General features: G+C 45.3%; 1 protein-coding gene across 5 annotated transcripts in view; it reads left to right on the plus strand.

Moving 5' to 3' along the window:
• The window catches only part of RNF185 (ring finger protein 185), a 46,719-nt gene that overhangs the window by 11,831 nt on the left and 19,403 nt on the right, over nucleotides 1-15,485 (plus strand). For 3 of the 5 annotated variants that reach the window (XR_002941235.3, XM_024352853.3, XM_063808161.1), the window contains one exon: nucleotides 14,934-15,157. Coding sequence is in view for 4 of the 5 variants with exons in the window: in XM_024352853.3 (XP_024208621.1) it covers nucleotides 14,982-15,157 (176 nt within the window). In the remaining variant the exon portion in view is untranslated. Of the gene's footprint in view, nucleotides 1-5,622; nucleotides 6,089-10,985; nucleotides 11,084-14,933; nucleotides 15,158-15,485 lie in introns of those variants that run through there. The other 2 variants (XM_024352854.3, XM_054675865.2) reach the window with 2 other exon arrangements.

A 15,485-nucleotide genomic window follows, 5' to 3' on the forward strand; every position in this document is an offset into this window, starting at 1 on the left:
AAGAATGAAACTCCATCTCAAAAAAAAGAAAGGAGAAGTGAGATCATTGTTTTGTCAAGTATATACCGGGTATTAAAATCTAAAAAGTTTTCTACTTAATCGGTTAGATCTTGTCAAACTTATTGTTTTTATACTCTACCTTCAGAATATCTTAGAGGTCTTTAGCTCAACCTCAGGTAAAATATGAATTAATGACATTTTATAGAATATGAATTAATGAGATTTCACTGTGTGAAAATAAAAGTGAAACCTGGCCAGGTGTGGTGGCTAACGCCTGTAATCCCAGCATTTTGGGAGGCTGAGGCGGGCAGATCACTTGAGGTCAGGAGTTCGAGACCAGCCTGACCAACATGGCGAAACCCTGTCTCTACTAAAAATACAAATAAATTAGCCAGGCATTGTGGTGCACACCTGCAATCATGAATTCAGAATATTAATCTTACTGCTTCCTCATTAATTTCTTTGTCTAATAGGGGCTAGGCACTGTTTCATACTTATTTAAAATAACAACAAGGCTGGGCGCGGTGGCTCATGCCTGTAATCCCAGCACTTTGGGAGGCCGAGGCAGGCGGATCACCTGAGGTCAGGAGTTCAAGACCAGCCTGGCCAACAAGGTGAAACTCCGTCTCTACTAAAAATACAAAAATTGGCCAGTCGTGATGGTGCACACCTGTGGTCCCCGCTACTCAGGAGGCTGAGGCAGGAGAATCACTTGAACCCAGGAAGCAGAGGTTGCAGTGAGCCAAGATCGTGCCACTACACTCCAGCCTGAGCAACAGAGTGAGACCCCGTCTCAAAAAAAAAAAAAAAAAAAAAGCAAAACCCTTATTTTTTAAACTTTTCTCATGAGAAAGGGATGGCTGGAACAATTATTCCCCATTTGCAGGTAAGGACACTGGCATAGTGAGTGACAGACCTGAGCCTTAGGCTATAAGTCCTCTGGCTCCAGATTATTTCTTTCACGGTGTTATACTAGAAATTCACAGCCCTTGACTGGTATCTGTCCAGTCTGAAGAGCTTTTCTTTAAAACACTATTTTCCTCAGCTGTATTGGTTTGATTGAAATTAAATCCCCTTCATTCATTCACGTACCTTAATCAAACATCTACTTCCTGTCAGGAACTGTGCTGTTGGCCCTAGAAGGTATCTCACTGGAGTGGGTAATAGTTCGGTGGATAACCAAACCTCTGTGTGAGTATATTATCTTTAATAGGGAGAAATTTGAGAAAACTTGAAACTACTTCTGGTTGCAGATCCCTCAATTTTTTTTTCATTTGTGTAAGAGTTTTGGGTAATACTTAAAAAAAAAAAAATTGACTCTAAGTTATGTAACATTTCCAGTTCTGAACAGCATGTTTTGCTCTTATAGGATACTGATTTTCCACAACTCTAGTTGGCTATATTGAGTTGTACAGTTCAATTGCTCCTGGGCATCAGATCTGTCAACTCATTCACACACACACACACACACACACACACACACACACACACGCATATGTATATATCAGGTGCTCCTGAGGCACCTAGCCCTGTGCTGAGTAAGGAACCTGGAAGCTGGGTCTGCACTTGACAAGACGCACAAGAACAGATCACTGAGTTACCATTTGTTAAGGACGTTGGCTTGGGTTGGGAAGCTTTGCCTCTGACTAGGTCTGTGACCATGGGCAAGTGACCTAACTACTCTGAGCCTTTATTTAACATCCCAAGGGATGCTAATGATGATACAGTAGTGTTTACCTAAAGGCAGGCCATAAAGATTAAATGAGATAATTCATGTAGAGGGCTGAGCAGAGTGTTAGCTGATGTTACTTATAGTGATAAGAAATATAACAAGTGTCCCCTAATTTTAACACTTGGGGAAAATCTGATTTTCTCTGGGTCAGATTGTATCTAATTTTAGATTTCCTCTCAGTTCATAAACATACACAGTTCTGATGTCTCATCTACTCTGCATTCAAGGAATGATGCTCATTGAGAAAGGAAAGTTGTGACTCATTTACTCAGCAAATTAACCAAGTACCTGCTGGTTGCATATCTCTATGAGGAATATACAAAAACAGTTTACCTTCAGTGAACTCAGAGACCTTAAAAGGGAGGGGGATTAACATTTCATGAGTACTTAACTATGTGCCAGGCACTATGCTAGTCCCGTACTGTTTTATCTCTATTTCTTAGAACTATCTTGTGAGGAAGATATTAGCCTCATTTTAGCAAATGAGAAAAACAAAGGCTCAGAAAGAAAATAACTTGTCTGAAATCACAGAATAAGTTGCAGAGCTGAGATTTGAACTCAGCCATCACATTCCTCTGTGCCGTGCTAGTTTTTAAGGAAAAAAGTTAAGGAACATTTTATGACAAAAGGCAACTTCTTAGATGACACTTAAAAGTTTGTGCCAGTGGTAGTACAAATCCCATTTCACTCTTTAAAAAAAATTTTTTTTTTTTTAATTTAAGAAACAGAGTCTCCTTCTGTCTCCTAGGTTGGAGTGCAGTGGCGTCATCATCACTGACTGCAGCCTTGAGCTCCTGGGCTCAAGTGATCATCCTGCCTCAGCCTCCCAAGGAGCTAGAACTACAGGCACACGCCACCATACCTGGCTAATTTTAAATTTTTTTTGGTGATGGGGTCTCACTATATTGTTCAGGCTAGTTTTGAACTCTTGGCCTTAACTGATCCTCCTGCCTCGGCCTCCCAAAGTGCTAGGATTATAGGAGTGAGCCACCATTCTTGTCCTCCATTTTGTCCTTTTTAAAAAATGAAACATGGTAATTTTTCAAAAATAATTGAAGCTTAAAACCCAACAAATGAACAGAACATTCTTTGTATTTAAAAATAATGGAAGAGGCTGGGTGTGGTGGCTCATGCCTGTAATCCCAGCACTTTGGGAGGCCGAGGTGGGTGGATCACCTGAGGTCAGGAGTTCGAGACCAGCTTGACCAACATGCTGAAACTCTGCCTCTACGAAAAATACCAAAAAAATTAGTTGGGTGTGGTGGCGGGTGCCTGTAATCCTAGCTACTTGGGAGGCTGAGGTGGGAGGATCGCTTGAACCCAGGAGGCAGAGGTTGCGGTGAGCCGAGATCGTGCCGTTGCACTTCAGTTGGGTGACAGAGCGACACTCTGTCTCAAATTAAAAAAAAAAAAAAAAAAAGTAGTGGACAAAAATGTGAAAAAGTAGGAACAGCTGACTCTAGAATCCCCACTCAGATATGTGTTATCTCTGGGCATGGTGGCTGATTGCCTGTAATCTCAGCAATTTGGGAGGCCAAGGCTGAGGCAGGTGGATTGCTTGAGCCCAGGAGTTCGAGACCAGCCTGGGCAGCATGGCGAAACCCCATCTCTACAAACAAACAAACAAAAAACTAGCTGGATGTGGTGGCGCACAGCTGTAATCCCAGCTACTCAGGAGGCTGATGCAGGAGAATTGCTTGAACCCGGGAGGTGGAGGTTGCAGTGAGCCGAGATCACGCCATTGCACTCCATCCTGGGCAACAAGAGTGAAACTGTCTCAAAAAAAAAAAAAAAAAAAAAGCCATATATCATCTTTTGGAAATCATACATGTCATTGTCAAGGACTTAGGGAAACAAATGTCTTATGTATTTCTCATAGGAATATAAATTGGCACATCTTCCCTGGGGGTATTCAGCACTATCTCAAAGTTACAAATATAAATACTTTGACCCTGCAGTTCTACTTCTAGGGTTTATACTAATAATATAGTCAAGCAGTCTTGAAGGTAGAAAACAGGGCTATTGGGTTCTAGGGATAGGGAGAGACTTTTCAGCCTATATCCTTTTGTTGTACCTATTGAATTTTGAGCCATGTAAACGTGTTACTTATTAAAAAAATAAATTCATAAAATTAAAATTGTCAAAATTTCTGAGATGATGATTATTCTAAGGACCATTCACACCTCAGTTGTGAATGTACTTAATTCAGATTGGTTTCCTTTTTGTTCTCTACTGAGATCTGAAGGTATTGGACCTTTCACATCTTTTATTTTGTAATTTGAGATGGGAGCTCTCTGTGTTGACCAGGCTGGTCTCGAACTCCTGGCCTCAACCAATCCTCCCATCTTGGCCTCCCAAAGTGCTAGGATTACAGGTGTGAGCCACCATGCTTGGCCTGTTTTCTCCTGAGTATTAACAGAGTACTCACTATGGAAAAGGTGGCAAGTACATGTAAGTATTTTTTAAAGCTTAAGAAATTTGTCCATAAGTCCACTGTCCGGAGACTACTACAGTTAATATTTTTGACCTCTTTTTTTGGTATCTTTTTAACCTGCTGATAACAAATAAATTCAAAAAAAATTTTTTTTTTTTGAGACGGAATCTCGCTCTGTCGCCCAGGCTGGAGTGCAGTGGGCTCGCTGCAGCCTCTCCCTCCCAGGTTCAAGCAATTCTCCTGTGTCAGACTCACAGCTGCTCCAAATCCTGGGCTCAAGCAATCTTCCTGCCTCAGCCTCCCAAAGTGCTGGGAATGCAGGTATGACCCACCGCACCTGGCCACATATATATTCAATTTTGTATACAATTTTACATCCTGCTTTTTTCTTTTTCTTTTTTTTTTTTTAGACAGAGTCTTGCTCTGTCACCCAGGCTGGAGTGTAGTGGTGCGATCTCAGCTCACTGTAAGCTCCTCCTCCCAGGTTCACACCATTCTCCTGCCTCAGCCTCCCGAGTTGCTGGGACCACAGGTGCCCGCCACCACGCCCGGCTAATTTTTTGTATTTTTAGTAGAGACGGGGTTTCACCGTGTTAGCCAGGATGGTCTTGATCTCCTGACCTCGTGATCCGCCTGCCTCAGCCTCCCAAACTGCTGAGATTACAGGCGTGAGCCACCGTGTCCAGCCCATCCTGTTTTTTTCACTTAACATTATGTCATGTAATTGAAATTCCTACGTAAGCAAAATCTCTGTGGAAGCATTATTTTTAGTGGCTGTGTAATCTATTATGTGGACGTACCAGTTTATTTAACCAGGTAATGGGAGCTAGTTGGGGAGAAAAAGAGACGTTAAAATCATGGAGCCCTTTGGAAGGTTAGGCAGATCTGGGTTAGGTACCCTATAGGGTATGTGAGCCAGGCAGGCCAGGGCTGAAGGGCACTGAGAGTCAAAGGCTTTTCTTCTTCCCTTAGTCCCAGCCCTTGCTGCCTTACCATGAATTATGCACTTGTTCCTTGTACTGTGTCTACATCCTCCCCAGCATTCCCTGTCTTCAGGTACTATGTACACACTTCTGTCAGTTCCCAGTACACTGGGTTGCCTTGTTGGTTCACTTGTCTGTGTCTCCCTTTAGACTGAAAAAAATGTTTTATTTCTGTATCTTGAATGCCTGGCAAATAATAGGATCTTTAATGAATCTTTGAAGATTCATTCCTATCTACTAAGTAGATAGGAAGATTAGAGGGAACCAGAGAAAAGGACCAGTGCAGCCCCAATGAAAAGAAGCCAGTCCTTTCAGCCTTCTCTGTTCTTCTGATCCTGTATTTGAGGGCCAAATCTCCATGGGCTAGCCTAGGAACCTAAACACCACTTAGACTTTAAAATTTCAAAGCTGGTTTCTGTGTGTTCCAAGTTCCAATAAACTTATTCAGAGTTCTTCCCATTCCAGCCTTCTATGAGTGTGATGTAGACATTCTTGGAATGCAGGTCCCATTTCTGCCTACGTGTGGTCCAGCAGCAGTCTAATGAGCAGCGTAGACAGGCTCAGGCATGCCAGGGTTCCTGGCAGAAAGCTTCCGTGTGAATAAGCATGTGCTCACAGAAATGAGACCTCTGCTGGGATCATGCCTGTTATTTATCACCCAAATTCATAGTCTTCATATCTAAGATTAACATTTCTAGGTGTCTCACTACACCCTGGTCTGGAAATTCTTGGAGTTAAAGGGACAGAAAAGGCAGATGATGAATTCCTACAGTTCTCTAGAACTTGATAATTGAATTTAAGAATGCTACAGAGAGATTTCCTCATGAGATCAAGTTCCCTGGTGGTTCCTGCAGGGATATTCAACTCTCGTGTTCTCTTTCTTGCTCAATTCCTGTGAGGTGGGCCAGACCAAGTAGACCGAAGGCCAGCTCTGGGAAGGTAATATATTGAAGATACTGGGTCAGTCAACTTCAGCCGGCAGGCTCTGTGTTCCTACAGGATCATTAAGTATTGCAAATCCGCGTTAGTCCCAGCACCACATGTGTTGCCCTGGACATCTCAAAGTTAGGACTGTTTTTCAAAACTAGGTGTGAACTTATTTCTTAAAATGATCTGCTGTGTTCCAGTTGGACTAAATGCTGATTGATGTGAATTCAGCAGATTTGTCCCTTACCCCCCAAGTTTATCTGACCTCTCTGTAGTCCCTGTGGATTGTAGCTGGATAGGCCCTGAGGTTTCTGTCCTTCTAAAATACTGTATTTTGTTGGTATTGCTTTGTGCTATTGATAGAGCTGTACCCTCTTCTAGAGCTGGGTTTCCAAAACTCTGTTAATTAGAGAATCATCTAGGGTAGAAAGTGAGGGCTACATTAAAAGCATACAGATTCTTAGGCCTGATCTAGGTCCAGATCCTATTTAAATCTCTGAAGGGATCTGGGAACCAGATCTTTCGTGGGGTGAGAGGATGCTTTGTTTAAGAAAAACAGGCAAAAACAACAACGAAAGGAAAAACAGGTGAGTTTGATGGAGCCCCTTGTTTAGAATTCTTAAAATTAATCTATGTGCCTTCAGCTCCTGTACTAGACTCCAAGACCTCAACTTGGTCTTATTCCTCTTTGTAACTCTTCCACAGTTGGTAGCACCAGACCTCAAATGTAATTGGCATTGGAAAACTGCTGGTTGGTTGAATGAATAAATGGATGAGTGATTAATTTACTCTGCACTCATTTCAAACAGCACAAAAGTTACAACATTGTACGATAAATTTGAGGGAAGACAAAGACCAGGTATTTAATTTTGTAAAGCAGCATGTTAATAGAAAAACGTAAGAATGAAGAGAGTGCTGAATATTGTGTTAGGAAGTCTGAATTTGGCATTGCATGGTGTCCTGGCCTTAGGCAGTCCTCTAATGTCCCTGGCCCAGTGTCCTCATCTGTAAAATGGCATGAGGATAAAACGCAGCGATAGATGTGAAATGCTTTGAAAACTAGAGAGTGGATTCTGGTCAGGAGAAAAGAATGGTCAGGGTAGGGACAGAGGCACAGAACTAGCCACAACAAGGTTGCTCTGTGGTCAGGTCAAAGTCTGTAGCTTCTACAGGGACCATGAGAAATTTTAGCAGGATGGCCATATAGGTATGCTCAGGACCTGATTCTCTTTCTGCCTAGTTCCTGAGCCGATCAGGAACCTCTATGTTTTGGGCCACTGTCCCAGTCCTGGTAGGCCCATATGGTTCTGTAGGTGCTCAGTAGACAATCCCCAGGGGAAGCTGCTGATTTCTGCCATGCCACCTTGGTGTGCTGAGATTCCTGTGCATAGGGGTAGGAGAAGGTGAGGAGAGGTGGCTCCAGGGATGAGTATGCAGCTGTGGGGCCCAGAATATGTTACAAAGAAAAGTTGGTGACCAGCCAGCTGGGAGTTGACCAAAGTCAGTCATGCGTGCCCATCCTCACTCAGCAAATATTTGAGTGCTTGCTAGGTTGGGGCTGTAGATCCTGGGTGGGGACCACGTGGTGTCTACTGAGATTTACAAGGAGAGTGATATGGCCTGCCTACAGTTGGGACATGCAGGCCTGTCTCAGTGCCTGGCCTGGCACAAGGCTGCCACTCCCTGCAAACTCTGAGCTGACCTGTTACTGTCCCTTAACCATTCCTACTCCAACACCTACCTTGATCGTGGTTGTCCCCTCATGCCTGTGTGTAGGAGTATGGGCCATGCACAGCTTTGTTGGGTCCAGGAAGTGGGGTGGCAGTGGACCAGGTTACATGGTATGAAATGCGTGCCTCCCCAACAGCAACAGCCCTGTCCTGCCTTGGAGGGCCCTCCAGGTCACTGTGTTATTTCATAGGGCTACCTCAGTAGCCATGTAGGAGGCATGATACTCTCACTTTTCAGGTGAGAAAAGAGATTCAAATCATCAAGGGATCTACCATGGCCATATGGACAGTCAGTGATGGAACCAGGACTTGAACTCAGAACTTTCAGGATTGGGGAAAACCAGAACATGGGGTGGAAACCAGAACATGGCGGGGCGGGGGGAAGAAATTTTATGTATTATTATTCTTTTGACTGATTTCAAAAGTAATACATGTAAAGGCCGGGTGCAGTGGCTCACACGTGTAATCCCAGCACTTTGGAAGGCTGAGGTGGGTGGATCACCTGAGGTCAGGAGTTCAAGACCAGCCTGGCCAACATGGCGAAACCCTGTCTCTACTAAAAAATACAAAAATTAGCTGGGCGTGGTGGTGGGCACCTATAAGCCCAGCTACTCAGGAAGCTGAGGCAGGGAGAATTGCTTGAACCCGGGAGATGGAGGTTGCAGTGAGCCGAGATCACGCCACTGCATTCCAGCTTGGGTGACAGACTGAGACTTGTCTCAAAAAAAAAGAAGAAAAAAAGTAATACAGTTGAGTATGTTCTTCCACATTGTTAAAGACTTTTTTTTTTTTTTTTTAATACAATCAGAGTCTCGCTCTAATTGCCCAGGCTGGAGTGCAGTGGTACATTCATAGCTCTCTGCAGCCTCAAACTCCTGGGCATAAGTAATCCTCCTACCTTGGCCTCCCAAAGTACTAGGGTTACAGGCATGAGCCACCATGCCTGGCCTAAAGCCATTCTCTAATACCTATATTCATTATTGTAACATATATAAAATACTTCACATTTCATGATTTCCTTTTTAAAAATGTTCTTGTGAAAGTAATACTTGTTTGTTATAAAACATTGAAACAGGGTAAGAATATAATAATTCAATGTCTCCTAGCCCTTACAATCCCAGAAATAACTGTTGATGGTTTAATGTGTATTTTCTAGGCATTTTCTCTCTCTGTGTGTGTGTGTGTGTGTGTGCCTGTCTGTCTGTGTATGGATCCACACACATACATACTCATATACATACTTAGTTTTTACCCAAATAAGTTTATATACATACTCTTCTACAACTTAATCTTTTTAAAAAATACCATTTATTGGGGCTAGGCATGGTGGCTCACTGGGAGGCTGAGGCAGGAGAATTGCTTGAACCCAGGAGTTTGAGACTACCCTGGGCAACATAGACCTTGTTTCTACAAAATAATTTAAAAATTAGCTGAGCATGGTGGTGTGTACCTGTAGTCCTAGCTACTTGGGAGGCTGAGGCAGGGGATTGCTTGAGCCCAGGAGGTTGAGCTTGCAGTGAGCTGTGATTGCACCACTGCACTCCAGCCTGGGCAACAGAGCGAGACCATCTCAAAAAAAGAAAAAAAAATACCTTTTATTGTAATTTTCAAACACACACACAGACTATTACAGTGAACCTCCATTCATCACCCAGCTTCAACAACCAACTTCCTTGTTCTTGTTTCATCTTTTCTCTCCATTCTTATTTTTTCCCCCTGGAGTATTTTAAAGCAAATCCCAAACATTGTATTGCTTCAAAAATATGTGTCTCTACATGCACACGTATGTTTATTGCGGGACTACTCACAATAGTAAAGACTTGGAACCAAGCCAGATGTCCAACAGTGGTAGACTGGATTAAGAAAATGTGGCACATATACACCATGGAATACTATGCAGCCATAAAAAATGATGAGTTCATGTCCTTTGTAGGGACATGGATGAAGCTGGAAACCATCATTCTCAGCAAACTATCACAAGGACAAAAAACCAAACACCTCATGTTCTCACTCATAGGTGGGAAATGAACAACGAGAACACTTGGACACAGGAAGAGGAACATCACACACCTGGGCCTGTTGTGGGGTGGGGGGAGGGGGAAGGGATAGCATTAGGAGGTATACCTAATGTAAATGACGAGTTAATGGGTGCAGCACACCAACATAGCACATGTATACATATGTAACAAACCTGCACGTTGTGCACATGTACCCTAGAACTTAAAGTATAATAAAAATATATATATTTTTTTTTAAAAAATGTGTCTCTAGCAGATCAGGTTTTGTTTAAAAAAAAAAAATATCATTATCATACCCAACAAAATTAACAGTAATTCCTTTTTTTTTTTTGAGACAGGGTTTCCACTCTTCTGTCACCCAGGCTGGAGTGCAGCAGCACAATCACAGCTCACTGCAGCCTCCACCTCCCAGGCCCAAGTGATCCTCCCACCTCAGCCTCCTGACTGTCTGGGGCTACAGGTGTGTACCACCACACCTAGCTAATTTTTTATTTTTATTTATTTATTTTTTTGAGACAGAGTCACTATGTCACTCAGGCTGGAATGCAGTGGTATAATCTTGGCTCACTGCAACTTCCGCCTCGCAAGCTTAAGCGATTCTCCTGCCTCAGCCTCTGGAGTAGCTGGGACCATAGACATGCACCACCACACCCAGCTAATTTTTGTTTTGTTTTATTTTGTTTTGGTAGAGACAGGGTTTCACCATGTTGCCCAGGCTGGTCTCCAACTCCTGAGCTCAAGCGATCCACCTACCTTGGCCTCCCAAAGTGCTAGAATTATAGACATGAGCCACCATGCCCAGCCAACAATAATTCCTTCATATTGAGTAATACCTAGGCTAAACAGTTTTTGTCAGTCATGTCACAAGTGTCTTTGTACAGTTGGTTGGTTTGAATCTTGTTCCAGTAAGACCCACATACTACAAGTGGTTGGAATATCTCGTATCTCAATCTATAACCCCAATCCTGTCCATGCTATTTATTTTTTGTAGAACTTTATTGTTTGTCCTGTAGAAAGTCCCACATTCTGGATTTGGCTGATGACATCTTCATGGAGTCGTTTAATAACTTGCACCTATCCTCCATATTTTCTGTAAATGGGTAATTTATTTTATTTATTATTATTATTATTATTGAGATGGAGTCTCTCTCTGTCACCCAGGTTGGAGTGCGATGACACAATCTCAGTTAACTGCAACCTCCGCCTCCCGAGTTCAAGTGATTCTCATGCCTCAGCTTCTCAAGTAGCTGGGATTACAGGTGTGTGCCACCATGCCCAGCTAATTTTTGTGTTTTTAGTAGAGACAGGGTTTCACCATGTTGGCCAGGCTTGTCTTGAACTCCTGATCTCAGGTATCCACCTGCCTCGGCCTCCCAAAGTGCTGGGATTACAGGCATGAGCCACCATGCCTGGCTGGTAATTGATTTTAGATGCTTGATTAGTGTCTGAGTTTTAACGCAAACATGTTTCATTGGTGGTGCTGTGTACTTCTGTTGCATCACATCAGGAGGCTGATGTGACTGATGTGACTTTATGGTTGTCTTTCCAAAATCTATATGCATAATTTTTAATTTTTTTTTTTAATTTTAGTATTTATTGATCATTCTTGGGTGTTTCTCGGAGAGGGGGATTTGGCAGGGTCATAGGACAATAGTGGACGGAAGGTCAGCAGATAAACATGTGAACAAAGGTCTCTGGTTTTCCTAGGCAGAGGGCCCTGCCGCCTTCCGCAGTGTTTGTGTCCCTGGGTAGTTGAGATTAGGGAGTGGTGATGACTCTTAACGAGTATGCTGCCTTCAAGCATCTGTTTAACAAAGCACATCTTGCACCGCCCTTAATTCATTTAACCCTTAGCGGACACAGCACATGTTTCAGAGAGCAGGGGTTGGGGGTAAGGTTATAGATTAACAGCATCCCAAGGCAGAAGAATTTTTCCTAGTACAGAACAAAATGGAGTCTGCTATGTCTACTTCTTTCTACACTGACACAATAACAATCTGATCTCTCTTTCTTTTCCCCACATTTTCCCCCTTTTCTATTCGACAAAACCGCCATTGTCATCATGGCCCCGTTCTCAATGAGCTGTTGGGTACACCTCCCAGACAGGGTGGCGGCCGGGCAGAGGGGCTCCCCACCTCCCGGACGGGGCGGCTGTCCAGGCGGGGGCTGGCCCTCCCTTCCCGGACGGGGCAGCTGGCCGGGCGGGGGCTGTCCCCCACCTCCTGGACGGGGCGGCTGCCGGGCGGAGACGCTCCTCACTTCCCGGACGGGGCGGCTGCCGGGCGGAGGGGCTCCTCACTTCTCAGATGGGGCGGCAGGTCAGAGACACTCCTCACCTCCCAGACGGGTGGCGGTGGGGCAGAGACACTCCTCAGTTCCCAGACGGGGTCGCGGCCTGGCAGAGGCATTCCTCACATCTCAGACGGGGCGGCAGGGCAGAGGCGCTCCCCACATCCCAGAGGATGGGCGGCCAGGGAGAGACGCTCCTCACTTCCCAGACTGGGCGGCCGGGCAAAGGGGCTCCTCACATCCCAGACGATGGGCGGCCAGGCAGAGACACTCCTCACTTCCTAGACGGGGTGGCGGCCGGGCAGAGGCTGCAATCTCGGCACTTTGGGAGGCCAAGGCAGGCGGCTGGGAGGTGGAGGTTGTAGCGATCCAAGATCACGCCACTGCACTCCAGCCTGGGCAACATTGAGCACTGAGTGAGCGAGACTCCGTCTGCAATCCTGGCACCTCGGGAGGCCGAGGCTGGCAGACCACTCACGGTCAGGAGCTGGAGACCAGCCCGGCCAACACGGCGAAACCCCGTCTCCACCAAAAAATACGAAAACCAGTCAGGTGTGGCGGCGCGCGCCTGCAATCCCAGGCACTCGGCAGGCTGAGGCAGGAGAATCAGGCAGGGAGGCTGCAGTGAGCCAAGATGGCGGCAGTACTGTTCAGCCTCGGCTCGGCATCAGAGGGAGACCGTGCAAAGGGGAGACGAGGACCGTGCAAAGGGGAGAGGGAGGGGGAGGGGGAGGGAGAGCAATTTTTAATTTTTTAAGATTTTTTTTTTTTTTTAAAAAGAAACACACATAGGTTGGGTACTTAGGATTGTTGAGCTGGAATAATGAGGAAAGACAGTAATGTGGCCCTCAAAAGTGGGTGTTATCCTAAGATGAAGAGAGCACGTGTAATATGAAGAAGAGGAAAGTCAGAGAGAAGGTCTTGGAGCCGAGGCCAGCGCACGGCACTGGTGCCGCCAGCATCCAGCTACCCTTCTGGGACATTATGTAAAATGATGTAACTGAGTGAAAAAGTGATGAGCTGGCCTCCTCTCTCTGCTCAAGTCACTGAGCTGGTATCGTGGTGAGGGATACTCATGAGGCCAGAGCTCTGAGTCCACCGTGTGAAGGCAGGAAGCTTTCTGGGTCTGAGAAGGCTGTAACTTTTTTGGTCCTTGTCTTCTCATACTCTGGAAGCTGACATCAGGGTGACCTTCTGGTGTTCCAGTGGTAAGTCCTAAATTTGTGAAGGGACCGCTTGTTTTGGAGGTAACAGTAGGTTAAGATGACCTGGAGAGGCACAGTCTAAGAGCTGGAGGGGGCCACCCAGGACACCAGGGAGTCCAGTGCCTCATTTTACAGATGAGAAAATTATGATCAGTAGAGGGAAAGGGAGGTTCCCAGAACCACCTAGCAAGCTAGAGGCTGAGTCCAGTATCCAGGCCTCCACTTCTCTGACTGTGGTAGCCAGCGAACATTTCCTACTTGGAATTTCTGAGGTGATGAGGGTGGCCAGATAAGGCTTCTGACAGATTCTTAATGTGCATCCAGAATTCCTGGGTATCCCTTGGTGTTGGTTTTATCCTCTTTCTTGTTCAACTCCTGGCTGGGTTCTTTGACTTGGAGGTGGTGGTCAACAGTGGTCTCTTTATACCAGCATTTAGTGGCCAGTTTAGTATGTAGTGGTATGGTGCAAACAGGGTGTCCATGAGTCCCAGTCTCAGCCCCACATTAGTCAGCTAGCCAAGGTAACTGCAGTTTCCTAAAGAAATTGGACCAGATCAAGATTGTCCAAAACATAGTATGAGTGTGCCAGGTGATGTCAGGTGGTATGAGGGTAAACTTTTCATTTGTTACTTTTATATTAACCTTTTCACTTATGGTAAGTATTACTGGTTTTCCATTTATTACAGTGACATAAACCTCTTCTTTAAATGTACTGAGGCTAAAAAGTTGATATATTTAGATAAAATAAGGTGAATAGTATTCCAGTGTGGCAGAAGGAGGATTGAAAAAGATTGCAATATGGAAGACCTTGGACCAGATGATCTTTCTGGTCCTTATTAGCTTCCTAACCTTTCATAGTTACAGGAATTTCTTAATATTCTGGCATATGGGCTGGGCACAGTGGCTCACACCTGTAATCCTAGCACTTTGGGAAACTGAGGCAGGTGGATCACCTGAGGTCAGAAGTTCAAGACCAGCCTGGCCAACATGATGAAACCCCATCTCTACTAAAAATACAAAAATTAGCCGGGTGTGTGGCAGGCACCTGTAATCCCAGCTACTCGGGAGGCTGAGGCAGGAGAATCACTTGAACCTGGGAGGCAGAGGTTGCAGTGAGCCAAGATTGTGCCACTGCACTCCAGCCTGGGCGACAGAGTGAAACTCCATCTCTTAAAAATATACATATATATTCTGGCATATGACAATCACAACCTTCCTGCCTCAGCAGATTCACCCGTCAATATAGAGGCTGGACAGCCTGAACATTCCATTTAATGTAGCATGTATTTGTCACCTGGGTTGATTATCATGGGGGAATCTAAAGACGAGTGAGACAAGGTCCTGGTTCCTGTGGAGAACCATCTGGAGGCTGCTCTGTATTTGGTGGAGTTTGCGTATCTGTGTGATATATTCTGGACCATATTCATGAGAAGTTCCTGGGTCACTGCCCTCTGGGTAGTGCCCTACAACTCTTGTCTTCTGTAGCGCTTTGGGAAGTCTGCTCAGGGATTCAGTCATAATCAGCTCTGGAGCCTAGAGAAGACAGGAATGTTGGCATGGAAGCTGGGGGGAGAGGGCTGCAGAAATGGGCAGTCAAGAGTTCTCTGCCTTTTAGGATTTCCCTGGGGAAAGTCTTCACTCAGAGCTTCGCTGACAGCCAAGGATGGCAAGCAAGGGGCCCTCGGCCTCTGCATCTCCTGAGAACTCCAGTGCAGGGGGGCCCAGTGGGAGCAGCAATGGCGCTGGCGAGAGCGGAGGGCAGGACAGCACTTTCGAGTGCAACATCTGCTTGGACACAGCCAAGGATGCCGTCATCAGCCTGTGTGGCCACCTCTTCTGGTCAGTACCCCTGCTTCCACCCCAGAGAGCACATTGCCAAGTTTGGAAAGCCTGTGACCCTGGGTGGTTTGGAGCAGAATGCTTCCTGCTCACTTTGGGAATACACTCAGGCTCAAGGGACAAGAGACCTGAGTTCCCATCCCAGCTCTGCTACCAATGAGCTGGATGACCTTGGGCAAATCCTGTCTCCACTCTAAGCTCGTTCTCCCCATCTCTAAAGTAATAATACTTACCATTTAGTGAGCACTTACTACCTGCTACTTGCTGTGCTGAGCCTAGAGGCAGTATAGCATAATGGTTATAAGCAAGAACTGTGGAACTGGGCTTC

This window comes from Pan troglodytes, chromosome 23 (assembly GCF_028858775.2).
Source record: "Pan troglodytes isolate AG18354 chromosome 23, NHGRI_mPanTro3-v2.0_pri, whole genome shotgun sequence".
NCBI lineage: Eukaryota > Metazoa > Chordata > Mammalia > Primates > Hominidae > Pan > Pan troglodytes.